The 24055-nt window shown below is 64.8% G+C and overlaps 1 protein-coding gene across 2 annotated transcripts in view; it reads left to right on the top strand.

Moving 5' to 3' along the window:
* Positions 1-713: 713 nt before the first annotated feature.
* The window catches only part of TP73 (tumor protein p73), a 36195-nt gene continuing 12853 nt past the window's right edge, over positions 714-24055 (top strand). For both annotated transcript variants that reach the window (XM_087820757.1, XM_087820758.1), the window contains exons 1-3: positions 714-772; positions 1195-1318; positions 20608-20850. In XM_087820757.1, coding sequence (XP_087676883.1) covers positions 714-772; positions 1195-1318; positions 20608-20850 — 426 coding nt within the window. The remainder of the gene's footprint in view (positions 773-1194; positions 1319-20607; positions 20851-24055) is intronic.

A 24055-nucleotide genomic window follows, 5' to 3' on the forward strand; every position in this document is an offset into this window, starting at 1 on the left:
GAGCAACTTCACGGCCTTGGCCTTGGCAGGGCTCCCATGGAGCCAGCACTGCTCTGGTGTTGGGGTGACAGGGTGGGCCCTGCCTCGGAGGAGAAAGGTCATCTGCAAGACGGGAGAGCAAGGCTCTAACCCAGGGCTGGGCCCTGCCTCCTCTGTGCCCCATTCATGCCATCCCCAGAGGGGGTGACCCTTGATCTGACCCTTGACATGGACTGAGGACAGCTGGGGGCAGGAGAAGTGGTCCCCACAGCCTGGGTCTCGGGGAGCTTCCAAGCTTGCCTCAAGGCCCCGGGGAAACCTGGAGGCATGTTCCTAATAATAATGGCCTGGTGTCCCCCAGGCCCACAGAGACCAGGCACGTGAACACCTTAAACTCATGCTCCCAAAGGGCCCTGCAGCAACCCACTCGGGGGGGGGGGCGCTGTTGTCACCCCCACCTCGCAGGTGGTGGCTCTGAGAAGCCCTGCCCCCCGGGGCACCCCGGCCGGGTCCTCAGCCCGGCCTGCAGGGCTGCCAGGCTGAGCTCCAGCCCGCTTGCCTGAAATGGCGGGGAGGGCGGTTCACGCAGGGCTCCCGTGGTGTCCCCCAGTGTCACCATTGGCCCCGCTCCTCCCCGCCCAGGATGCTGGGAGAGGAGCGCGCAGGGCCCTGCGCAGAGCCTCACTGCGCCCTTCCGCTTTGCAGGAGCTGCCCTGGGGCTGGGCGTGGGGAGGATGTCCCGCTCCACTGCCCCCGACGAGGGCGCCACATTCGAGCACCTGTGGAGCTCTCTGTGAGTATTTCCGAGCCACCCGGCCGCCCCAGCCACCTGCGGCTAGCTCAGGGCAGGGCTGGGCTGGAGGGCAGGCGGGGGGGGGGGGGTGCCGCCTTGGGCCTTCTCTTGGGGACACGGGGTCTAAAGCCTGGGCTCTCTCTTCTGACCAGCCCTCAGAGGGGTCGGGGCCAGGAGAGGTCCAGGAGACAGAGCCCACGCGTGGCCATGTCTCCGTGGCCCTCACACCAGCCCCGGAGAGGCGGGCGCAGGAGGGGAGGAGGCAGGAGGAGGGGAGCTGAGGCTGCTGGGGGGCATCGGGGACATGGACTGAGGACGGCTGGGGGCAGGAGAGGTGGCCCCCGCAGAAGCCGGGGGCTGGTCCCGAGCTCGGGGCCCGGCGGGGCGGGGCTGAGGCTCTGTTCCCTCTTCCCTCTTCCCAGGGAGCCCGACAGCACCTATTTCGACCTGCCCCCGACGAGCCGGGGTAGTAATGTGGGGGCATGCGGCGCAGAGACCAGCATGGACGTCTTCCACCTGCCAGGCATGGGCACCCCGTCTGCCATGGTGAGCAGGGCTGCCCTCTGCGGAGGGCTCGGGGTGGGGGCAGGAAACGTGGACTGTCCTGTCCTGGGAGCCTGTGGAACCAGGAATCAGGCTCTCGGCGTACTCTGTGGGTTTGTCAGGACGTTTCGATCGCAAAACAGAAAATGTATCAGCTCACATAACTCAGTCCAGGTACAGGCATGGACTTCGGCATGGCCGGAACCAGGGGCAGAATGAATTCAGGCGCGGCTGGATCCAGGGCTAGGACGGGCTCAGGCGCGGCTGGGTCCAGGGCTAGGACGGGCTCAGGCGCGGCTGGGTCCAGGGCTAGGACGGGCTCAGGCGCGGCTGGGTCCAGGGCTAGGACGGGCTCAGGCGCGGCTGGATCAGGGCTAGGACGGGCTCAGGCGCGGCTGGGTCCAGGTGTTTAAACAGGTGCCTCCTTGTCCTGCTTTCCCCGTGGTGGCTTTGTTCTTAGGCAGCCTCCTCTCCTGGAGAAGCATCCAGGCTCCACCAGTATCCCCCCCGCCATGGGGGAGGCCCCCTCTTGGCTGTAGTCCAGCAGGCCTGCCTCTCATCGGTCTGAATGTGGTCATGTGCCCACCTCTGAGCCGTCCCTCTGCCACTGACCGGCCTGGGTCCCCGGAACAGGGCAGGATGGGATGCTGTGACGTGGGCCCCTCCCACCACAGGACTGAGTTATGGGGAACCCTGAGGAAGGGGAGTGGGTGGGGCTGCAGGGGCAATTAGGGCTCACACCCACTGACTGCAGTGACTGAGGTCCCGCCACACTGGCAGGAAAGCAGAGCCGTAGTGAGGGGGTGGCGGTCTTGTCTCTGCCACTGTCTCTGGCCACCCATTGCCAGAAAGTGAATGGTAGGCAGATGGGACCCAAAGAAAGTGTAAAGACCCCTGGCCCAGGGAGGCCAGAGATACCTGCTGTCCCTAGTGTCCCCCTGAGGTCGCTTCTAGCCCCACCGGACCCCGGGACAGCACAGTCCTGCCCACAAGGCTTGCTGCCCAGGGCTCCTCAGGTGGGGACTTGTTGAGGGAACTTTGCTAAGTGCTTGAGGGAGGCAGCGCCCGGGCCTGGCACCGCAGCTGTCCCGAGGGGCGTCCCCACAGCCGAGCGGCCAGCCGAGCTTGTCTCTGGGTCCCGGCACCGGGCCAAGGGCCAGGGCGCAGGGGTGGGGAGGAGGCAGGAGGGTCCCCGAGTTCTCCGTCTGTCTCCGTCTTGATGCTGAGCTGGCCCAGGGCCCACTGGTTCCGGTGGAACGAGCAGAGCGCAGCTGCTGGGGAGGCAGGTCCAGGCGGGCTGGGGCCCGGTGGGCTGCCAGCCCCGTGATGTCCGGCCCCCTGAGGCCCCTCAGACCGACCTGCGCTCTGACCTCCCGGCCCAGCCCCCCGCCTCCGCTCAGGAGACCATCACAGTGGAAACAGCTCATCCAAACGGAGCCCCTGCTGTATTCTCATTTTATAGGCGAGAAAACCGAGGCAGACTCGGGGCAAGGGCGGGCCCAGTGCAGGGCGAGGAGAGGGAGGCGGCGTCCTCTCCATCAGGGCCATTCTCTGGGCTGCCAACCGCTCCCCTGGGGCCAAGGGTCCCCCCCCTCCCCAGCCACTTTCTAGACGTCTGTCCGTCCGTCCGTTCGGGTCATCTCAGCTTATTGGTAGTGACGCTATGATGCTATCGGCTGCAGTGAGACCCGCAGACATTTCCCCTCTTTGGGGGCCAGCGTTGCTGCGGGATGGGTCCTCCTGGTTTTGTTATGACACTGGGACAAAACCACCAGGGGACTCAGAAGATTAAGGTTTATTGCTCACAGGCCCTCGCCTGGGGGCGGGGTGTGAGCGGGGTAGGGGGTAGGGGCTTAAGGTTTCAGGGGTTCACTCTTATTGGTTTATTTGAAACATGAGAGCGGGAGGGAAAGCAGGGTCACTCGGTGGTCAGCCATCTAGGTGCCCAGGGCTTCGGGAAGGGGGCCTCTGTGGGTGGGGCTACCTGGCTCCGTCACTGCAAAGCTAATAGCACTCACACTGTGTCCCCTCTACCGAGGGACAGGGGCTGCCGCAGGTCCCAGGGAGGGGGGACCCCTGAATGCAGCCTCCTAGGAGGTCTGCGTCTGGCGTTCTGTTAGCTGCCCCCGCCCTGGCGCCGCTCACCCCCTAGAGGGCAGAGGGGAGACCCCACAGACCCGGTGCCAGGAGGGGGTCCTGCATGCGGGAGGCAGAGGGGCCGGTTCTGGGTTCCGGTGGGTGTGACATGCTCCCCACAGGAGGATGGATGCCCAGTGCCGAGTGCGTCCAGCGGGATGGGGGGGACACAGCTCTGGAGTAAGGAGGGGGGCTTCCCAAGGCTGGGAACAGCAAGAGCAAATCTACCAGGTAGCAACATGCGGCTTAGCAAAAGACAGGCATGAAACATCTGTGTGCTGAGCTGTCACAGACGTGGGCTTCCCTGGAACCACGCTGGCCACCCCCATGCCTCCCCCTGACCTGCCCAGCCCCATCACGGGACATGGTGAGCTTGCCCCCCTCAGCCTCCCCTGGCCCCACACAATGCCCCAGCGCCAGGCTGCTTTGTCCAAGGGCCTCTGCCCACTGCATCCAGGGCCCGGATGGGGTGTTCTGGGCCCCCCAATTCTGGGGCTCATTTAGCAAAAGGATGGGACTTAGGCAGGCACCATCCTGGGTGGGGGACATTGGTGGTCTGGGGGCCTTGAGTCTCCACCCCCACTACGCTGGTGAACTGGGCAGGTTCCTTCCCAGCTCAGATGGTGCAGGAAAGGGGGAGCTGCAGGTGCTCAGCAATGCCCTCCCCACTCTCCCCTGCAGCCCCAGAGTCGGTGCCTTCCCTCCATACGCCCCTTCCCGCCTCTCCTGGCGCTTTTCTCTGGCAACAGCTGTTGTGGGCAGGTGGGCCACCATGGGGGGCTGCTGCAGCCGGCAGGGACCCGCCCACCACCTCTCCTCAGGTGCCAACAGTAAGCTTCTAAACAGGACAGCCCTCGAGGGGCTCAGAGAGGCCAGTGGTCACCTGGGGCAGTGTTACTGGCTGGGGGGAGGGGCATTTCTTGAGGGCCCCAGCAGGGGACAGGGGGGCAGAGGGAGGGAAAGGACTCCCTCCTCCAGGAGGGTCTGCAGCAGCCTCTGGAAGAAGAGGGGTGGATCTGGCGGCAGAAAGTGGGCTCAGCTCTCTGCACTCCTCCCCAGGTCCCCCAGTCCCTACCCCAACAGTGAGCCCTTCCTTCCACTGGCTTCTGCGGACAGGGTCTCTGGTATCCAAGGAGCTGAGCCCTGGCCACCACCGCGTCACAGAGCCACCTGCCTGTGGGTGGCTGAGACATTGCCATGAGTCCTGAGGAAGTGCTTAGTGGGACAAAACCCCCAGTGAGTATGAGTCAGAACCTCAGAGGCCTGGGGCCCAGTGGGCTGCCTGGGCTGCCACCGGAAGGAAGAAGCTAAGACCAAGCCAGGAGGAAGCCCAGCTCCCCCACCCCTGTCCCCAGTGGCTGGGATTCTGGGGAAATACACAGGAGGTGGGTGCAGCTCTGCGTGCTGCACTGGTGGAGCTAACATGTGTGTGAGGGACATGGGGCGTCCCGCCTGGCCCAGGCTCACTGTGGGGACAGTGCTGGAGCTCAGGCCCTGTGCAGGTGGGTGCAGTCCCTCAGCCCTGGACCCTATGCCTTCCACCAGGGCTGGAGAGAGGTGGCCTTTCCCACCTGACCCCACCTGCTACTGGGCAGCCTGCGGTCCAGGGCGCTCCTGTGGCCAGCTCTGCCTGGGGCCCAGCCTTGTGCCCTGCAGGCCGGAGTTCTAGAGCATGGAAGGAAGCCAAGGCCACCCTCAGCCAGCCCAGTGGCCCAGGGCCCCACCAAGCCCTGGTCTTCCTCTGCCCAAAGCCTTTGCCTGATTCCCCTCTCTCCTGGTGTATCCGTCAGCTATGGCTACGTAACAAACGACCACACAAAAACAACACCCGCTTATTAGCTCACAGTCTCGAGGGTCGGAAGTCCTGCATGTGTCCACTGCATCCCTGCTCAGGGGCTCACCAGCTGCCGTCAGAGTGTCGGCCAGGATGACAGTCTTGTCTGAGGCTGGCAGACCCCTTCCGGGCTCTGGCTGCTGGCAGAATTCGGTTCCCTGCAGCTGTAGGATGGAGGTCCCCATTTCTTGCTGGCTGTTGAACAAGGGCCCCGGTCCTCAGCTACTAGAGGCCTCCTGCCATCCCGTCACAAGGCCCCTTCACAGACTGGCCGTTTGCTTCTCGAGGCCATCAGGAGGGCGTCTCCCTGCCTCTTTGCAGGGCTCACCTGATTAGGCCTGGCCCACCTGGGTAATCTTTTTTCTGATCAACTCAAAGTTGATTGATTTATAACCTAATCACAGGTGACGTCATCACCTTCATAGCCCTGGGGGCGGGGAGCTGTGCAGGGCAGGTGGCTGGGCAGAACCTTGGAGGCCAACCTTGGGATTCGCTCCACACCTGGGTCTCCCCTGGCCACCCTGGGCCCATTCCTGGCATCTTTCACCTCAAATCCTTCTTCCTTTGGCTTGCCCCTTTCTGCTCTTTCTAAACCCTCAGAGATTAAAGGGGGCCGATCTTCCCTGCCCTCCTGAGCTAGCCCCTGTGCAAAGAGCCCTGGCTGAGCCTCTTTTCCAATCAGTGTTCCCCTGACGGGAGAGGACACCCAGTTTTGAGGTGTCTAGGAATTTGCCCAGCTTTGCACAAAGCCCTATGGGTGTGGGGGTTCGACCCAGCTCACTCCCTCTCCTCTCCAGCCTGGCTCATGTCTCCCAGTCCAGCCCATCTGCCAAGCCCCCACCCACAGGAACCCCAGGGAAGCACAGGCCCTCCCAGGGGTGGCACGGGGGCCTCCCTGGGATGGGCTTTCCCGCCTGTGGGCCTCCCGGGCTAGGCTGACTCCCAGTGGCTGCCTCCAGCCAGGAGTTCCCACCGGGGCCCCATAGCAGACCCCTTCCAGAGCACCTGTGTACCCCACAAACTTCTGTGCTCCTTGATTGTCCTGTGGCTGGTGGAAACCTGGGCTTTGGGAGCTAACAGCCATGGCCGAAGGTACTCACGGGAGTGACTGAGGGGCAGCACCTCGGGGCTCACCGCTCGCCCGACTCGCTCCTCCGGCCGCCTGGAGGAGCTGCACCTGAGCCCGGGAGGCTGGAGGTGGTTGGGGGTTTGGCGAGAAAAAGCCTGAGGACAAGGCCTCCCGGCCTTTCCAGCAGCTCCCAGGTGTTGCGGCTCTTGTTGGGGGTAGGGGAGCGGCTGTGCTTCGGGGCTGGGAGCACTGACTCGGGCCGTCCACCTCCGCGTGATCTGTGGCGCCTAATGGATTCCCCGCCAACCCCAGCGAGGATCCGGCCCCTACGCCCAGGGCAAACTTGTGCCAACAATGGTTAATCACAATGGAGACTGAGACTCTCCAGGAAGGGGTGGTGTCGAAGCCCCTGCTGGCAGGCCACCGCGGCACCCCTGTCAGTGCTGAGGGTCACACAGTGTCTCGCTGCGGAGGGCAAGGCCCCTGGGGCCCTCCTGCTGGGCCACCTCCCTCCGTTGCAGGGCTCAGAATCCGCAGGGACAATGCCAACGGCGGCCAGCAGCCCGGCGAGCGCGCAGGCTCCAGGTTCTCTCGCTCCACCTGCTGCCCGGGACCCTGCAGGCTGCTCATGCCTTCGCCGGGCTCCCTGTGGGCTCTGGGGGAGCACAGTCTTCCCGAATGTCTCTCCTGTTTATTTGGCCCTTTGGGGTGGCCCCAGTGGACCACCACGTTGCCTGGGTAGAGGGAGGTGGCTCCACCCAGGGCTCCAGGGCCACGGCACCACCTCTTCCCTTCGGGGTGACCCACCCCTGCCTACTGAGAGGTCTCGGGGGCCTGGGCTGGCCCCTTGTGCTCAGGGGTGGAGGCCCGTGGCCCCCAGGGCCTCCGGTGGGTGTCATCTCAGGGGGAGCGGGCGTGGCTTAGTCAGGGAGCGATGCTGGCCTGCCCGCCGCCCCTCCCGGGCAGCCGCCTTGGTGCGGTCCAGCTCCGCAGTGGGCAAGCCGAGGCCTGCCTGGGCGCCGATTAATAGTCATGAGGAGCAAGGGGTGGGCCCCGTTTTGTTGTTGGATGCGGGGAGTTGACAGAACTAGGGAGATGGAGATAGAGGAAATGCCAACAAACGGCCCCCATGTCCCGCGGCACCCCGGGCTCCTGCCCCCCTAGCCACGGAGCCTCTCCCCGGGGTCCACCCCGCCGGGCAGCCACCACTCTGCCCCGCACCCCCGGCCACCCAGACCCATGCCTCGCCCCGCGGCGCGCCAGCTCCCCGGCCTGTGCAGAGACCCGCGCCCACCATGCTGTACGTCAGCGACTCCATGCAGCAGCTCGTCACGGTAGGTGTGCCCGCGCACCCCGCAGGCCCGCTCCCGGACCCGCCTCCCTCTTTCTCGGGGACTTTGTGGGGGTTTTGCCAAGGTGGAGGGCTCAGAGGGGCGTTCTCTTGTCTGAGCCCAGGTTGGGCACCTGCTGCTAGGTGGGTGCCTCCGTCCAGGGCGGGCAGAGGCAGGCAGGAGGCGCCGAGGGGCTGGGCAGGTCCTGGGCATGGAGGCAGATGCCTGCCCATCCTGGGGATGCTCTGGGGACCAGCAGCCAAGGAGAGGAGGGTGGGAGGGTGTCTGGTCAGGGCTGGGCGGCTGCCTCTTGACGCAGGGGCTTCCGATACTCCTTGGCTTGGGGCTGGCGGCTCTATCCCAGGATTAAGGCTCAGGAGCTGCCCTGTCCTGTCCCCGGTTGCCCAGAGCTCAGCGTCCCCCCGGAGGTCATCTTTCTCCCCGGGGGTTGAGCTTGAGGCCACCCGGCCTGCTCCCGGACCGAGAGCATCCTCACCTGGGAGCCGCTCACCTAGCTGCCGGGCAGGTGTGCTTCTCGTGGGCCGAGGGCGGGCAAGGTGCGGGTCAGAGCTCCAGGCCGAGGGCCCGCAGTGAGCTGGCCTCACGGAGAGCCAGCAGCCAGCAGGGGGAAGTGAGAGGACAGCAGTTGGTACCTGGCCCTGCGGCCCAAGCCCCGGGGACCGAGCTCATTTGCAGACTTGCCAGGTGCTCAGAGCCAGGCGGGCTCCAGGCTGCTAATGGAGCAGGTGGGGCGCAGCTGCTCCAGGAAGGGCTGTTTTCCCCAGCAGGGAGGCAGACAGGGGGGGCGTTGGTACCGAGGCCCCGGGGACCCCGGAGACGCTGGTGTAACCTTTTCCCTCGAATGGAGTGGGTGTCACAGTGTGAGGCAGGCGGCACTGCGCAGGGTGCCTCCCGGGGTGAACCGGGCCGGGGCTCTGGGCTTTGGCGCATCGCCTCCCGCCTGATCCATGGGCAGCTGGAGCCCCCAGAGTCTACCCTGTGGCCGTGCCTGTGTTTGGGGACCAGCAGTGGCCAACCGCGTCCTGGAGAGCCTCCCTGCGCTGGGGGCGCCGTGTGGGTTCGCTCCCCCAGTGAGCGCCTGGGGCGGCTCAATGCCTTCGCGCCCGGGCGTGGGGCCCCGCTGACCCGGGAAAGAGCCTCCCTTCCCTCTTTCCGTCCCGGAGGGAGGCAGGCTCGTGCACCTGTCCCAGGGAGGAAGCGGTACTTGGCCCCAAATAACCTTAAGCCTCCAGGAAAGAAAGAGGTGGGACTCGAGAAAATGTTGGGTCGCCCTTGTTGTCTCCGAGAGCCCGCAGGGCCAGCGGGCCCCCCACGGCCACCGCTCCGCTGCCCCGGCTCACCTCTCCCCGCGGGAGGGCCCGCGCTTTGCTCCCAGAGCCGCGTCCTCCGCGCCCTCGGGCAGGTCTGACCCACGAGCAGCCTCGGCGGGAGGGCCCCGGGCGAGAGGAGGCAGGAAATATCCACAAGCGCCCGCTGCCCACGAGGGCACACGGGGAGGAGGGGCAGGATGCCCCGGGTTCTAGGGGCCCCTCGGCTGCAGTGCCGAGAGCTGACCACGGGGGGGCGGGGCGGAGGCCGGGAGCCTGGGGGGGGGGGGATGCTGCCCCTCGGACCAGGTGGGAGCCGGTGGGTCAGAGCGGAGGATTCAGGTGGGACACGCGGAGAGGCTGGAGTGAGCGTGAGGGTGACCGAGGTTCTGACCTGAGTGACTGGGTAAAGGGAGTCGACTCTATTCAGGAAGCTGCAGGAGGGTATTAGAGGGAAAGCTAAGCACTGGGGGGGGGGGGGTGGTGAGTCATCACGGGTGACAAAGAGCAGCCGGCAGGGAGGAGGAGGGGAGGAGGGAGGAGATGTCCAGAGCTGCTGACCTGCAGAGCAAATCGGGCCTGAGAAGTGCCCCCCAGGTGCCTGGGACCCAGGACATCAGGGAGGTGTGGGCTGTAGTCAGACGAGGGGTGGAGTTGGAAGGTGACATCCAGGTTAAGGGCAGAGAGGAGTCAGGAAACTGTCACGGTTTCTTGTCCTGAGCCTTGTAAAGCGGGGGGCAGAGGGGAGTCTGGGCCATGTTGGCTGGACAGGCCACTTGGACACTGGGCAGCAGGTATCTGCCGGGCGTGAGGGCTGGGTGGGGATGACCAGTGGGGAGTCCCAGCATAGGGGGATTTACTGCCAGGGCTGGGTGGGGGCCGCACAGAGGGAGAGTGACCAGAGGGGAGAACAGCAGGCCGGGCCCAACACGGGGCTCCCCAAGTAGGAAACAAGCCGGGAAAGAGATGCCACAAAGGAGACAAGAGGGGTGGGCCGAGCCGCCTGCAGAGGGTGCTGGGACTGGGAGGGATGTCAGGGAGGACACTGCTGAGCGGTGGGACACAGTGAGGTCAGAAAAGGGACGGGGCTGTGGCCAGGACTGGACAAAGCTGAGCTGGGAATGATGGAAGGGGTGCTGGGCTGAGTGGGGCACAGCCACAAGGCATCCTCTCCCCGACCTCACACCAGGAGGGCTTGAGGCTCTCAGAGGTGGGGGTGAATGACTGTCCCAGAAATGAGAGCCAGAGTCCGATTCAGACAGATGGAGGGGTGACCCCCATCTGCTGGCTTGCTGTGCCTGAGACGTGCCTCCTCGGCCAGGTCCTTCGTCTGTCCCCAAAGTGCGAGCTCCAGACATCTGTCCGACCGCCCCACCTGGATGTCTGCTGGGACCTCCACCTGCCAGCCCAACCTGAGCTCCCCCTGACCCCTCATGACAGGTCCCGTCTCAGCTAGGGGAAAATCCACCCTTCCCTGGTGCTGTTCTTGACCTCCCCGTTCCTGAACCCCCAACATCCAGTTCATTAGGGGCCTGTCAGGGTGCCCTACCTCTGAGTGCCAGGCCCCCTCGGCGCTCCCGCCTCCCACACGGCCACCAGGTCTCCTCCAGTGGCTGCCTTTGACCTCGGGGCTATCCCCACCCGCTACCTGCGGTGGCATCTTTCACCTGGGGGGCATCTCAGATGGTCACCTTGAGAGCCCACGGGCCCTGCCCCACCCCCGGCTGCCTTTGTCTTCGATCTGATTAGAAGCCCCCACCCGCCCGTTCCCTCCGTTGCTGGCTTGTTGGCCACGGAGCCCTCGGAGGGAAATGGGAGGAGGGCCTGGCAGTGTCCTGGTGGCCCCTGCCGGCCGCTGTCTACCGGCGCCTGGGAGATGCTCACTGAAGGACAGAGCACCCTCACCTGCGAGACGCTAGGAGCTGGGGTCGCCTGTCAGTCCACCCCAGAGCCCCGAATTGGGGAGAAAATGACCGAAGCGGGGACCCAGCTCTCAGTAAGTGCAGGGCTGTCCTCGCTCCTCCGCCTGGAGTGCCGCCCCCCAGCTCTGGGCTGCTGTGAACTCCCTCTTTGGGTCCCGGCTCTATTGTCCCTTCGCAGAGGGCCATCGACAGTGGCCGCCCATGACTCCCACACCCTTCATCCACTTGTCACCATCCAAAGTCTTCTCCAGCTACTCCAGTGAGGACAGTGTCACCCAGACCACCGGGCCCCTCGGTGTCCTGATTTGCATCTGCAGGATGGACAGCCAGATGGACAGAGGATGGGTGGAGGGATGAAGGATGTCAGGGCGGCTGGGTCGGGCTCTGGGGCTGCAGGCAGGGTGGAAGGCCGGCTTCGTCTGAGCAGTGCTCACAGAGGAGTGGGGAGCAGGCACCTGCACCCCCCACACCCCGCGAGCCGGGCGCTCGCCCATGGCTGACCGCAGAGCGCCCACCTTCGTTCCAGGCCCTGGGCACCCTGAGAGGCAGGGTCAGGACTGGACCCGTTTCCTGGTGGTTAAATAACATCCCTGAATCCCCTGGGCCCCCGCCTGCTCCTGGGCAGCTCTGAAGGGCCTGGCGGGCGTCCCCCGGGGACTCCGCCTGGCCGGATGCTCCGGGTCCTCGCTGTCTCAGCGGCGCTGTCTGCAGGCGGAGGCAGGCAGAGCGGCCGTGGCGCAGCCTCCCGGTCCTGCAGACACACGCCTGGGGGGCCAGGGCTTCTGGGGGCACGTTTCCCCAGTGCGAGGTGTGGAAAGTTCCACACGGCCCTGGCATGGGATGGGGCAAGGCTCGCCTCAGCCCCGGGTGAGAGCGGAATGGATGTGCATGCCTCCGGGAGGAGAGGGCGCCTTCCCCCAGCGCGTGTCGGAGCTTGCTGGCATTTCCATCCGTTTAATCACAGGCTCAGAGATGCTGTGGGAAATACCAGCGGGATGGAGGTCTTGCTCCGAGTGGGACGGGTTATCTCTGAGCAGAAGCCAGACTGCCTGTCAGTCACCTACCCCTGGGTGAGGTCGGACCCAAGCCCAGGCATGCCTGCGAGAGGATCAGGGAGCTTGGAGTTTCATTCTCAATTTTAAAAACATCTGGCCTTGGTGTTGTTCTGGGAGCGTAGGGTGCTGGGGGTCAGAGCAGATGCCCCGGGGGCAGCGCCCTGGCTGACTCCCCAAGATGCTCCAGGCGGACCCCTCAAGATCGGAGCCCTGGTGCCGCCCTGCACCAAGCAGCCAGATGCTTGTCTGCCCCACTCAGAGCCCTGCCCCTGCAGGGGGAGTGGGGTGGCGGGAACGCTCAGGGAAGATGCTGGGGGTGGGGAACACGGGGCTGGGGCCTCACCCCAGGAGCCCGCATCCGAGCCTCTAGCAGGAGGCAGTGGATCTGGGAAGGGGCACCCGGGCTCCTGTGGACCCCTCCCCCGTGCAGTGACGGCAGGGGCCCTCGCACCCAGGCCCCTCCCGTTCGATCCACACTCTGATCCACGAGGAAGCCGTGGCCGACGCTGTTCCCTGCGTGTTCCACAGAGAGGGCGACCATGCAGCCAGGCCTCGGTGACGCAGGGGCTCGGACTCCCATTCCTGACCCTCAGGCTTTGCCCCATGGGCTTAGCTCCAGCCCCTGACCGAAGGCGCCAGCCAGGCCTGGCTTCGGGAGGAGGCTCCTGGCTCCCAGCAGGGCCTGGTGACGGGGGGTAGAGTCCAGCAGAGAGAGCGAGAAGGGGCTGGAGCGGTGAGGCAGGGCAGCTAATGGCCAGAGGCTGCCCGTGTGGCGAAAACAGAGCCAAGAGGGTCCTTGGGCTTGGCCTGGAGTGGGCAGCTAGAGTGCGGGGTGTGCAGAGGCCCACCTTGGACAGGAACCGAGAACACTGTCCATGCAAACTGTCACCCAGGAGGCGCGTCGGCAGGGTCCCCGTGCAGCGCTCAGCAAGCATGGGTGCTGCAAGCTTGTGGAGTGGGGGCCACGGCCGGCGGGGTACAGGAGGCCTGGCACCGGGACTCAGCGGGGTGAGGCAGGAGGGAGGAAGGGGGGCAGCCGCAGAGCCTCAGGCCGGGTGGGTCAGCTGGGGGGGCCTGGTGCATTCCGCCTGGAGTCTCATATGGCTGCTTGGTTCTCTCTGGACCGGCTTTGAATGTCCTCAGTCCCCTTGGTCGGGAGTCTCTGAAAGGAGCGAGAGCTCTGGCTGCACCGACTCAGCAGCCACGCCTCCCTTGCTGGGTACTCGGGGTCCCCTGGCTGGTCCTTGTGAGCCCAGCTGAGGTCACAAAGTGAGAGGAGCCCAGTGGGAACCTAGGCGGCTGTCACCTGCTGGGTCACAGAACTCCTGTCAAAAGAAACTTGAGCCCTGGCCGCTGTGGCTCAGTGGTTAGAGTGTCAACCTCTGGGCACTGAAGGGTCGAGGGTTTGATTCCAGGTCAAGGGCATGTCCCTGGGTTGTAGATTTGAACCCCGGCCCTGGTTGGGGCGTGTGCAGGAGGCAACCAGTCCATGTTTCTCTCTCACATTGATGTTTTGCTCCCCCTTCCTCCTTCCCTTCCACTCTCTCTAAAAAAACAATGGAAAAGCTCGGCGGGCATGGCTCAGGGGTTGAGCGTCCAGCTATAAACCATGAGGTCGAGGTTCGAGTCCCGGTCGGGGCACAGGCCCGGGCTGCGGGCTGGATCCCTAGCAGGGGGTATGCGGGAGGCAGCCGATCAATGACTCTCATCATCGATGTTCCTCTCTCCCTCTCCCTCTCTTTTCTTCTCTCTGAAATCAATGAAAACATATATGTTTAAAAATCAGTAGAAAACATATCCTTGGGCAGGGAGAAAAAATAAAAGAAAGAGCTCGCCGTCCGGGAGCCTCGCGCCTCTGAGGTCCGTGCGCCGGGCACAGCCTGGGCTCTGGGCCGCAGAGAAGCCGCCCCTCTCCCCGCCTGTGGGCGTCCCCTCCCGGGGTGGGAATTCTGGAACCCCGTATCTCGTCCTGGGCCCCCGCTCCCGCTGGCGGCCCGCTGCCTGCCATCGCCATGGTACAGGCTCTGCGGGGCTTGTCTGCGTTCTCTCGTCACCTCTGTTCCTCACGAAGCCCCTTCCCTCTTTCCCGGGTGTGCAGGGCGCACACCAGCGGGACCTTCTCTGCCTGATTCCAGTGGCTCTGCCGAGGGGACGTGGGCCCAGGCGGGCCGGGCTGCCGGGCGAGGTCAGGGTCCTTCAGTGGAGCTGAAGCTCGGGAGACCCGCTGGGAGACGGCCCTGGGTCCTGGCTGGTGCAGGGTGCGAGGGTGTCTTCCAACCAGGCCTTGAAGGAACACAAGAAGGGCACTGAAGGAGGGAGCAGGGTTTTCCCTGGCCCATGAAAGAAGGAACAGGAGCCCGTGTGTGTCCTTGACCGCTGGTCCCTGCGTGGCTCCCGGGCTGTGGTCACAGGCCCACCCCCCTGGGGCAGGCGGTGAGGGAGGCGGCAGGATCAGAAGCAGCCGGGTGCTCGCGTGTTCTCAGCTCTGAGCAGAGTAGCTCCCGGACCCTCACAGAAGCCATGGGCACGGGCCCACAGGGCTTTGTGTCATGATAGTCACTACTCTACCCAGAGAGGTGGGAGAGGAAACCCAGGAACACCAGGCCAGATGGAGAGAGCCTGGAGGCTTCCAGGAGGAGGTGTGGAGAGAAACAGCATGAGCCAAGGCCCTGTGGTGCGGACCAGCGGTGATCAGGGAGGCTGGAAATGGGGCTCCCTGGGGGTCAGTGATCACCGCCCAGAGGCGCAGGACCGCTGTCTTCCAACAGTCTGTGTCCTTGAGGCAGGGACACCTTGGTGTTGGAGCCTAGCATCGTCCCCTGAGGCCCCTGCTCTCTCCCTGTCAAGTCCCCCCACCCCCCGCTGGGTGAGTCAGCCTGAAACAGCCTCTGGGGACATGACCAGAGCCGTGGTTAATGTCACTGACAGGTGTTTCTGTGACCATGGTCACGCACTGCATCCCACCAAGGGCCCCAAGGGCCCATCTCTGCACGGGTCCCCTGGGAACTTTGACCCCTGAAGGACCTTGACCTTTTTGACAACATGGCCTGCTTGGGCCGCTGGAAAAATAGGTTCCATTCCGAGGGCACCAAGGCGGCACCTAAATACACATCCAGTCCGTCGCTGTTTCACTGTCTGGACCTGCCAGAGCTGCTGGCGCTGGCCGTGGACGCGGGAAGCGGGTGAGCAGGGGGGCATTGGGGCACAGGCGTCAGAAAAAGATTTATTTTCCATCTGCATCCCCTCAAATCATTTGAGCTGATTTACACGCTTTAAAAAGATAAGCCCATAAAGGGATGGTTACAAAACAGCTCACCGCGGAAGGACCGGCCTGTGGCGCTGGGGAGCCACGTCCCCGGGACCTCCCGGGGGTTAGGGTGGTGCCTGGTGGGCAGCAGCGGGGGCAGGGGGACACCCCACCCTCACAGGGGGGTGGCCTGGCCCTGGGTGCCCAGAGCAGGAGTGGGCGTGGTGGGTCTGCCTGCGCTTTGGGGTCTATTTGAGTTTGAGGTCTGTTTGAGTTCGGGGTCTTTTTGAGTTTTGGGGACTGTTTCATTCAACCTCAAGTTTCTGAGCGCCCAGTAGGGTGCCAGGTGCAACACGACAGGTGGGAAGTGACCTCCCTGGGGCTCTGGGGTCTCCCGCTCACCCTTCCGGGTGCCTGGCGCTCAGCGACTGTCCCCAGAGTGAATGACAGGAGGTCGGGGTCTCCTACCTGCTCCTGGGTGTGGCGAGCCCAGCCTCAGTTTCCTCCTCCGCAACCCTGATCATGTTGGGCTTTTGTGACATGAGGCGAGGTGCGTGTGTTGTGCAAGGGGGGCTCCCTGGATCAGGGGTTTCCTGGACAAAGTCACCCCTCCCGATGGAAAGTCACAGGATTCAGTGTCTCTGGACCCTCTTGTCCCCCCAGGAGGCCCCAGGCTGGGGCACAGCTGCAGGGTTGGGGGGAGGTGGGAGCTGGGGTGGATTCCCCAGGGTGGCACCCTCTGCCTCTCACCCCCATCCCTCGCTGCTCCTGGGGCAGCATCTTCCTTTCCCTGGGACTCGAGTCCTTGGAAGAGGCCAGCCCCTCCCTCCCTGGAGACCTGGGGTTGGGGGGCACCCAGGCATAGTTCAGGACATTCATGCAGGGGGCGGGGCCTCTGCTCACCCTCCCCAGCCCCCCCCCCCCAGCAGACCACTGGCCCCATCCCTGCGTGTTCTGCCGTGTGTGTGTGAGCACATGCGTGCACGTGGCCCCGGGAGATGGCCTGTGAGTGCCCTTGGCTGGCACGGAGCAGAAACAGGCCACCCGGCGATTCAGTCAAGAAGCACTGATGGGCACAGGCCTGGGTGCCCACTCGGAGGGCAGGCCTGCCCACTCTGCCCCACCCAGCGGGCAGAGAGCACCAGGATACGGGCTTCTGGAGCAGACAGATGAGATGGCCTGCAGGGTCCTGGTGAGGAGGCTTTGGGGCATTGGCAGCTCTGCAAGACGTAGTGAGGGTCTGCCCAGCCAAGCTCCTCCTAGAGCCCCTGCCCACCAGCCGTCGGGCTCAGAGGCAGTCCTGGTGCACACCCTCTGCCTGATCCCTGGAGGGGAGGCCCCCCGCCGGCTTCCTCGCTTGCTCTCTCTCAGCCCTGCCTGGGTCGGCCCGGAGCCCTGCGTGCACACATGTAGGCACATGTGGGCGCCGCGGGCCGGGCGTGTCCCAATCAGCCCACTCTCTTGGAGTTCTTAATGAAAACAAAACACACCAAAAAAGTCCAGGTTTTGCCCAGGTTCCTGCCTGCTGCCAAGTGGGCATCGCCCGGGCTTCTGGGGCCTGTGGTTCTGCAGGAGCCCCCCACCCCGCCCCAGGCTCCTGTGCACCCTGTCGGGCCTTGGCCTGGGGTCCAGGCCTTGGTCTCTGGCAGGGCTACTCTGGCAGAGCCCCCCAGCTTCTAAGACGGAAATGCATGGAGCTTCCTGCAGGCAGTGGAGCCACGCAGTCTCCACACCTCCTAATCTGTGGGGTCCCCACTGCACTCAGAGCCCCAGCCACTCAGAGCAAACAGGACTAGAAACCGATGCGGGCGGAGGGGTCCCTGGGGAGGCGGGACCCTCAGAGGGAGCAGTGTCCACCTGGATGGTGCTCTGCAGGACACTATCGCCCGGTTCTGCTGGGGAGGAGGGTGAGCCTCCTGGGAACTGGACCACAGGATGCTGAGCCTGCCCTGTCGGGGGGCCAGCGAGGGGAGGCTGGAGGGGGACCTGGGGCTGGGGGTCCGAGCGTGCTGTGCAGAGCGGGTTCTGCCCGCCTCGCCGGGCCTGGCTGCTGAAAGCCTCGCTCCCTCCCGCTTTGGGGCTGCTGGGCGTAGAGATCCTATCAGCAGCCCTCAGCTTCAGTGACTAATTCCCTGGCACCCGGCTCAGATGGGTAAAGAATGTGAACAAGTTAAAATCTGAACGGTGTTGTCGTGGGGCTGCCTCCCGTTTCTCCTGAGCAGGGCGGCAGGGGCAGGAGGACAGACCCGGAGCCCCCGGCTGGGCTGTCCCCGCTTGGGGATGCGTCTGGGGCCGAAGCTCTCAGGGAGCCCGGGGCCCCGCCCAGCAGGGCCTAGGCTGCCCCCCGGAGAGAGGGGAGACCGTGGAGACCCCAGGGGTAGGACCATCTGGGGCCCACACCTTTCCCACCCCAGGACCTACCGGGCTCTCAGCCTCTTGCAAGGGGGAGGGGAGGGGCCAGCTTGCCCCTGGTCCTCAGTCCTGGTCCTTCTTACTGGGAGGAGCTGTCCCTGTGCTGTGACACCTCCTTCCTTCCTTCGTTGGCCCGTCTGCTTGTCCAGCAGACCCCCCAGTGAGCGCTGTGCAATGACACGTGAACTGTGTCCCACGGGACAGTGTTCGCAGCAGTAACGGGGTAAGCACCACGTCCACATGGGCCTGCGGACGCGGACTGGGAGCCAGGCTAGGCCATCAGTGGAAGTGGAACCAGAGGCACATGTGTAACTGCATTTTTCTAGCAGCCACATTTTAAAAAGGGTAAAAGAAGCAGGTGGAAATAATTTACGTAATTTGTCCCGAACTGGGCTCGAGCCGGTATAATCAATACGACATGGCGAAGGAGAGGTTTTACTTTACCTTCTCTCCAGGGCACCGAGGCCTTGGCATCGGGGCGCCCTCATGCCCGTGGCACAGCTCAAGTCACACTGGCCACATTTACTGTGCCCGTGGCCAGTGGCTGCTACGTGGGCAGTTCAGTGACAGCACCTGTCCCTGTGGGGCCTGCAGTCCAGCGGGGCAGACAGAAGCCACAGGCTCTTGGAAGCTCCCACTCCCCCTTGGAGGGCATGCGAGAGCTCCTGGGGCCCAGCCTGCACCCTCTGGGGGCACAGTGCCCCCCCCTCGTGGCGGCCGGGCTGCGAGAGGTGAGGACGCCCCCCTGCCTGCGTCCAGTAGCTTCACTGAGCTGTAGTTTATGTAACACACAGGTCACCTGTTTCAAGGGCACCACTCAGCGTGTTTAGTTTGTCCACGGATCTGTGTGCCCATCACTGCTGCACCCACAAAGGAAACCCCACACCCCGTGGCCACCAGGCCCAGCAGGGCCAGCCCCTGGCAGCCGGCGTCTGGGTCCGTCTCTGCGGACCCGCCCCGCAGACCCCGGGAAGCATGCAGTTCCTGGGTGAGGATCTGGCTCCCGTCACTTGGCAGGTTTGCGTCTCCTCCAGGCTCTGGCACATGTCACCCATTCATTTGTTTTCGTGGCTAAGAAGGAATATTCCACTGAATGCTGCCGTGGCCCATTGTCCATTCGCCTGTCGGCGGGTGCGGGGTCTCCCTGTTTCACAGGTGGAGGCCCAGGAGGTTAGGAGGCTGTGGGGGGCCCGTCAAATCGAGGAGGGAGGTGGGTCCTGCAGGGGTCCCCCATCCCACTGTGGGAGGGGTCCCCGGTTTAAGGCGCCAGGCCAAGATCCATTCTGGGTGGCAGTTTGCCATCCCGGGAGCTGGGTCATCTGCGGAAAGCAGCTTCCTGGCCTCCAGGTGGCACGGGGCAGTGGCGTTGGCAAGAACCTGTCACCTGTCACCTCTCCTCTGTCATCTCCTGAGACTCCTTCAGAGCCTTCAGGACAGCATTTCCCTACTGCAGTTTCCCTCCCCAGGCCAGGAGGGGTCTGGAGGCTCTGAGGACCCTTGTCATGGACACGGGGTGATGTGTGCCCTCGGGGGTACCGAGCTGGAGGAGCTCAGGTTCTGCAGCCCAGGCCACCTTTGGTGGAGAAAAAGACTGGGGGGCAGAGAGGGCTGGGCCGGGGCTGGGAGACACCTGGGAACCACGCTTCTGTTTCTGCATTTGGAGGGGGCAGGGAGGCTGCCACCCTCTCTGCAGAGGGGTGCGGGGCAAAGGTGCCCCTGCTCTTGCTGTCTGGTCTGCCTCTGCCCTGCCATGGGAACCCCAGGCCCTGTGCCCGCCAGACAATAACCCCCATCTCACCACCTCCACTGGCCTCCGAGGCTCGGGCTCCCTTACCCACAGAGGGCGGGCTGGTCTCCCGTGTCGGCCACCAGGGCCACTGCATCAATCCAGGCAAGTCACTGCCGCTCCGTACCTCAGCTTCCTCGTGTGTAAAACGGAGACACTGACAGTGCCCACCTAGGCCTAAAGGGACGGTCCACTCGGGCCGGGGAGCCGTCCAGGAGCGGACAGGGAGCCGTTTCCCGTTTGCAGTTAGAGGCCACCCGTGTTCCCCTCCAGACCTGCCCCTGCTCGGAGCCTGGACCGGGGAGGGTTCTTCCTTGAAGGCCCTCCAGGGGGATCTGAGACGGGGCCCCCCTTAAGCTCCTGGTGGGGGCTGATCCATCCCTGGTCCCCAGACGCCACAGAGGGTGACCCAGGGGACACACCCACATAGGGAAGCTCAGAGGTCCTGCTCCTTCAGTGTGAGGCCTGGGGGAGGAGCTGGGCGCCAGTGCCCAGGGTGGACACAAGGTGTGGACCACGAGGAACCCTGCTAGCAGCAGAAACGGCTACGGGGTCCCTTCTGACCCAGAAGGAGGCAGCCCACCCTACAGAGGCCCTTGGAGAGTGGCTTCTGGTTCAGCCACTGACCTTCAGCCGCCATCCCAACCCTAGCACCTACGTGGCCAGATCTAGGGGTCAGACCTGGCCTCCAGGGCCTCTTAGGCATCCCCTGCACCAGAGCCCAGGGTGTGTCTACTCTGTGTGGTGGGGGTGCCCTCTGCCCCAACCCCATGGCTCCCACGGCCTGCTTCCTGGGGTATCCCCGTGTGAGCTGTAACGGGGGGTGGAGGAGGGGGGACATCAGAGCTGGTGCTGCCCCTGGAGAGTCCAGCTGGAGCCCGAGAGGGTGTCCTGGGCTGGGGCCACCCCCACAGGCCGCTGCCTCCAGGTGTGCTCTCTGGGAGCCTGGGAACCCTGGCACCCGGAGGCTGATGGAGGGGAGGGCGAGGTGAATATGTCAGTTTATCCCCACACAAGTAGTGACCTGTCGGGTGGGGGGGACCGGGGGAATATTTGGGATGACGCGGGGCTGGCCCTTTAAGGCGGCTGTAACAGGACACCTCGCTGACGGGACTGGGTGCTCGGGCTCAGCCTGACTGCGGGTCCCCCTCCCTCCTCCCGCTTCCCGCCAGGCCCAGTTCAATCTGCTGAGCAGCACCATGGACCAGCTGAGCAGCCGGGCGGCCGCCGCCAGCCCCTACACCCCGGAGCACGCGGCCAGCGTGCCCACCCACTCGCCCTACGCGCAGCCCAGCTCCACCTTCGACACCATGTCTCCGGCGCCCATCATCCCCTCCAACACCGACTACCCCGGCCCCCACCACTTCGACGTCACCTTCCAGCAGTCCAGCACCGCCAAGTCGGCCACCTGGACGGTGAGTCCTGCTGCGGCATCGGAGGGCGCGGGCGGGCGGCGGGGCGGCACGTCCTGGGCGAGAGGGTAGCCGAGCGTGCCCGGCTGCCTGGCTGTCCTGTCCGGCTGTCCACGCAGGGTTCCCGCCCGGCCAGTGCCTCCCCACCGGGAGGAGCGTCGGGCAGGAGGCGTGTCTCGGGGCTGGGCAGTCTGGGTGTGCCCACCCCTTGGGCATGTGGTCAGAGCTGGCCAGCTTCCCGCAGGGCTGCGGAGGGGATGGATGTGGCTCCCGGGCGAGATCCACGGGGCAGCGGCTGAGCGTCTCGCCAAGACTGTCGGGCAGGCTCAGGTGGGGGCTCCGGTTTGAGTCCTCTCCTGGGTGCGCTGGGGGCGTGCGGCTCTGCTGCCGGGAGCCACCTGAGGCCGGGTCCCCAGAGGCCCCCTCCTCCGGGCAGCGTGAGGTCCGCACCGAGCATCTGGTGGTTGGCAGACGTGGGCTTTGCCGTCACACGTGGTTTCTGGGTTGCTGTCGCCAAGCACGGGCGTGAGACGGGGAAGTTCGGGAGAACCACAGGCCTGTGGACTCGAGGGCACTGTGCCAACATGGATAAGGTCCTGACACCTGCGACCTCCGATTGCCTGGCCTTGAGTTCGCATGAGCTCTTGAAACCACCCAGCAACCCACGAGGTGGACTCTATCACTGTCCCATTTACAGCCACAAAACCGAGTCACGGGGAGGGAACGCGGTTTGCTCAGAGTTGTGCAGGTGGTAGGTGGGGGTGCGGGCATGGAAAGCCAGGGGCTGGGCTCCAGGCTCTGAGCTCCTAAACACAGAGCCGCCCTGTCCACGTTGCAGCCAGGAGAGGAAGGGGCTCCCGGCCATGCCCACTGGCAGGGCGAAGGCTGCAGGGATGCCAAGACCTCCAGACAGACCTCAGGTTCACCTCCAAGGGCAGGGCGCCCAGAGTATTGGTGAGAAAGGCAGCCCCAAGGCCCCCCGGGTCTCTTGCCCACCCCCAAAAGGAGGAGAGTGAGCCCTGCCCTGGCCCCCATCCTGTGGACACCTGGCAGTCCCACGAGGCTGTGCCACCTCCCCAGGGAGCAGCCTGTGCTTACCCACACCTGGAAGTGGGACCCTGGATCAGAAAGTCCATGCAGGGTGTCTGTGTCCCGCCCCCACAGGAGCAGCGAGCGGGTGGCCCCGATGCTCTACCACTTAAGAACCCACGGCCCTGGCGGCTGAGGCTGTGGTTTTCCCACGCTCCGGGGGTGGGGAGATGGAGGAGGCGGGGCGGAGCCACAGGCGCCCTGGGTCAGGCCCTGCAGGGGGCCAGTCCAGGCTCTGGGCTCCAGACCGTGGTCCCCCTGGGGCTGTTTCTGGTCCCTGCTCGGGGTGTGGCCTCCCCAGGTGGTGGCCTTTCGCCGAGTCGAGGCTCAGCCCGACTCGAGGGCCTCCATGGGCTGCGAGGGGCAGGGCCCACTGTGGTCCAGTCAGCGCCCGGTTTTCTCGTTTGTAAATTATTTCAGCAACGCTCCTTGCTGAGAGTGGTGACAAGGCTTAAAGGAGACGATGCCCGTGCTGCACAGCTTGGGGCTCAGTGCGGACAGAGGCAGCGAGACGCCTTTATGATTATTTCCTCTTTGTGCCTGGTGGTGATGGGGTGCCAGGGAGCCTGGTCCTCATGGGGGGTCGTCTCTGTTCTCTATTGTCTGTGGGGTCCTGGTCCTCACACCCCAACTCTGAGGTCTGGCCTGGTGACCGGTAGCCAGGTCAGGAGGCCTCCATGGCATCCCCACACTTGCATACCTCTGGTGACCAGAGGCTCACTACTTCTCCAATTCCACATTCAGACTTGCTCCCTAAGCCCTGTCTCTCCACTCTAAGGGGAAGGGTCTGGGTCTGTCCTGCACTGAATTCTGCCGTCAGGGCCTGAGTGACTGGTCCCCCGGGCGTCCCGGCCGGCCCTGTACGGGTCCTGGCTCCTTTCCTGCCCACCACTTGAGGGTGCTGGCAGGTTCTCTGCAATGTCTGGGGGACTCGAGGGCCTCGATGGTCTGAGCTGGTCTCGGGGCAGGAGCTGCCTCTCTGCTGGCCGCTTCCCCGCCTGGGCCTCTGCCACCCCCTGGTTGCCTCTTCCACCACCACCGCCAGGTGAGTGGCCACGGGGCAGGTGGGGCTTGTGGCTTGGTGACAGTTCTCTTGGCCATAAGTGTCCTCATGGGGTGGTCTTCCCAGAACGGAGGCAGCCCCGGGCAGCCACACCAAGGGGCAGGGGAAGGCCCACCTGTGCCCATCGCTCTGTCCCCATGCAGCAGCCCCCCAGCCCCCGACTCCCAAGCACGGTTGTCCCTGGCCACCCCTCCCCGCCTGGGCCCTCGGAGGCTCTTGGCCTGAGCAGCTGAGCTGAGGAGGATGCTGCTGCCACCAGGGCCCACGGTGCCCCCCAGCCCTCATCAATGCGGGGGGTGGGACAAACATCGATAATGAGATTCTTGGCACCTCGGCTCCCGGGGAGCAGGCCCCCGCAGGCTCCTTCCCCGGCCCGGGGAGGGGTGGTAGGCTCGGGCGCAGGACAGGGCTGCCAGCCCCGCTCACAGCTCGGGGTCTGACTGCGCGTCGCTGCCCGGGCTTGCTGCCCGGCCTCCTCACGACGCAGGCCGGCTGGTAACTGAATGATAATTCATATTTTTCTCAAGTCAGTTCCAGACTGACTGCTGCCTTCACTCCATTCCCACTCAGGGAGACACCCCGCCGGGCCCCAGGTGGCCACAGCTGTGAACGAGGTCTTTGGCCTCTGCCCGGCCTGGGCCCATGCGGGGGGCCCCGCCAGGAGGTGCAGCTGCCCCGAGCAGCTTCCTTTGGACTTCACGTGTCACGCCTGTGTTCCTTGGGCACGGGGGGCCTGGAGCTCTCCGCTCACAGGTATATATGTTTGTACACACGCGCAAACACCGCACACATGCATGCACATGCAGACATACTCACACATGCGCTCACTTGTAGACACACACACACACACGCTCACATGCAAACACCACACAGAGTTGCACACATGCAAATATACACACTCACACACATGCTTACATGCAGACACACATGTACACGCATGCAGGCCTCTCACTGCCCACGGTTCTGACAAGCCCACCCCCACAGAGGTCAGGAGGAGGTGGGTCTCAGGCAACAGCAGCCGGAGAAGGGACCAGGGCCAGGGCCAGGTCAGAGCGT

This window comes from Miniopterus natalensis, chromosome 9, assembly GCF_054644295.1.
Source record: "Miniopterus natalensis isolate mMinNat1 chromosome 9, mMinNat1.hap1, whole genome shotgun sequence".
Lineage (NCBI taxonomy): Eukaryota > Metazoa > Chordata > Mammalia > Chiroptera > Miniopteridae > Miniopterus > Miniopterus natalensis.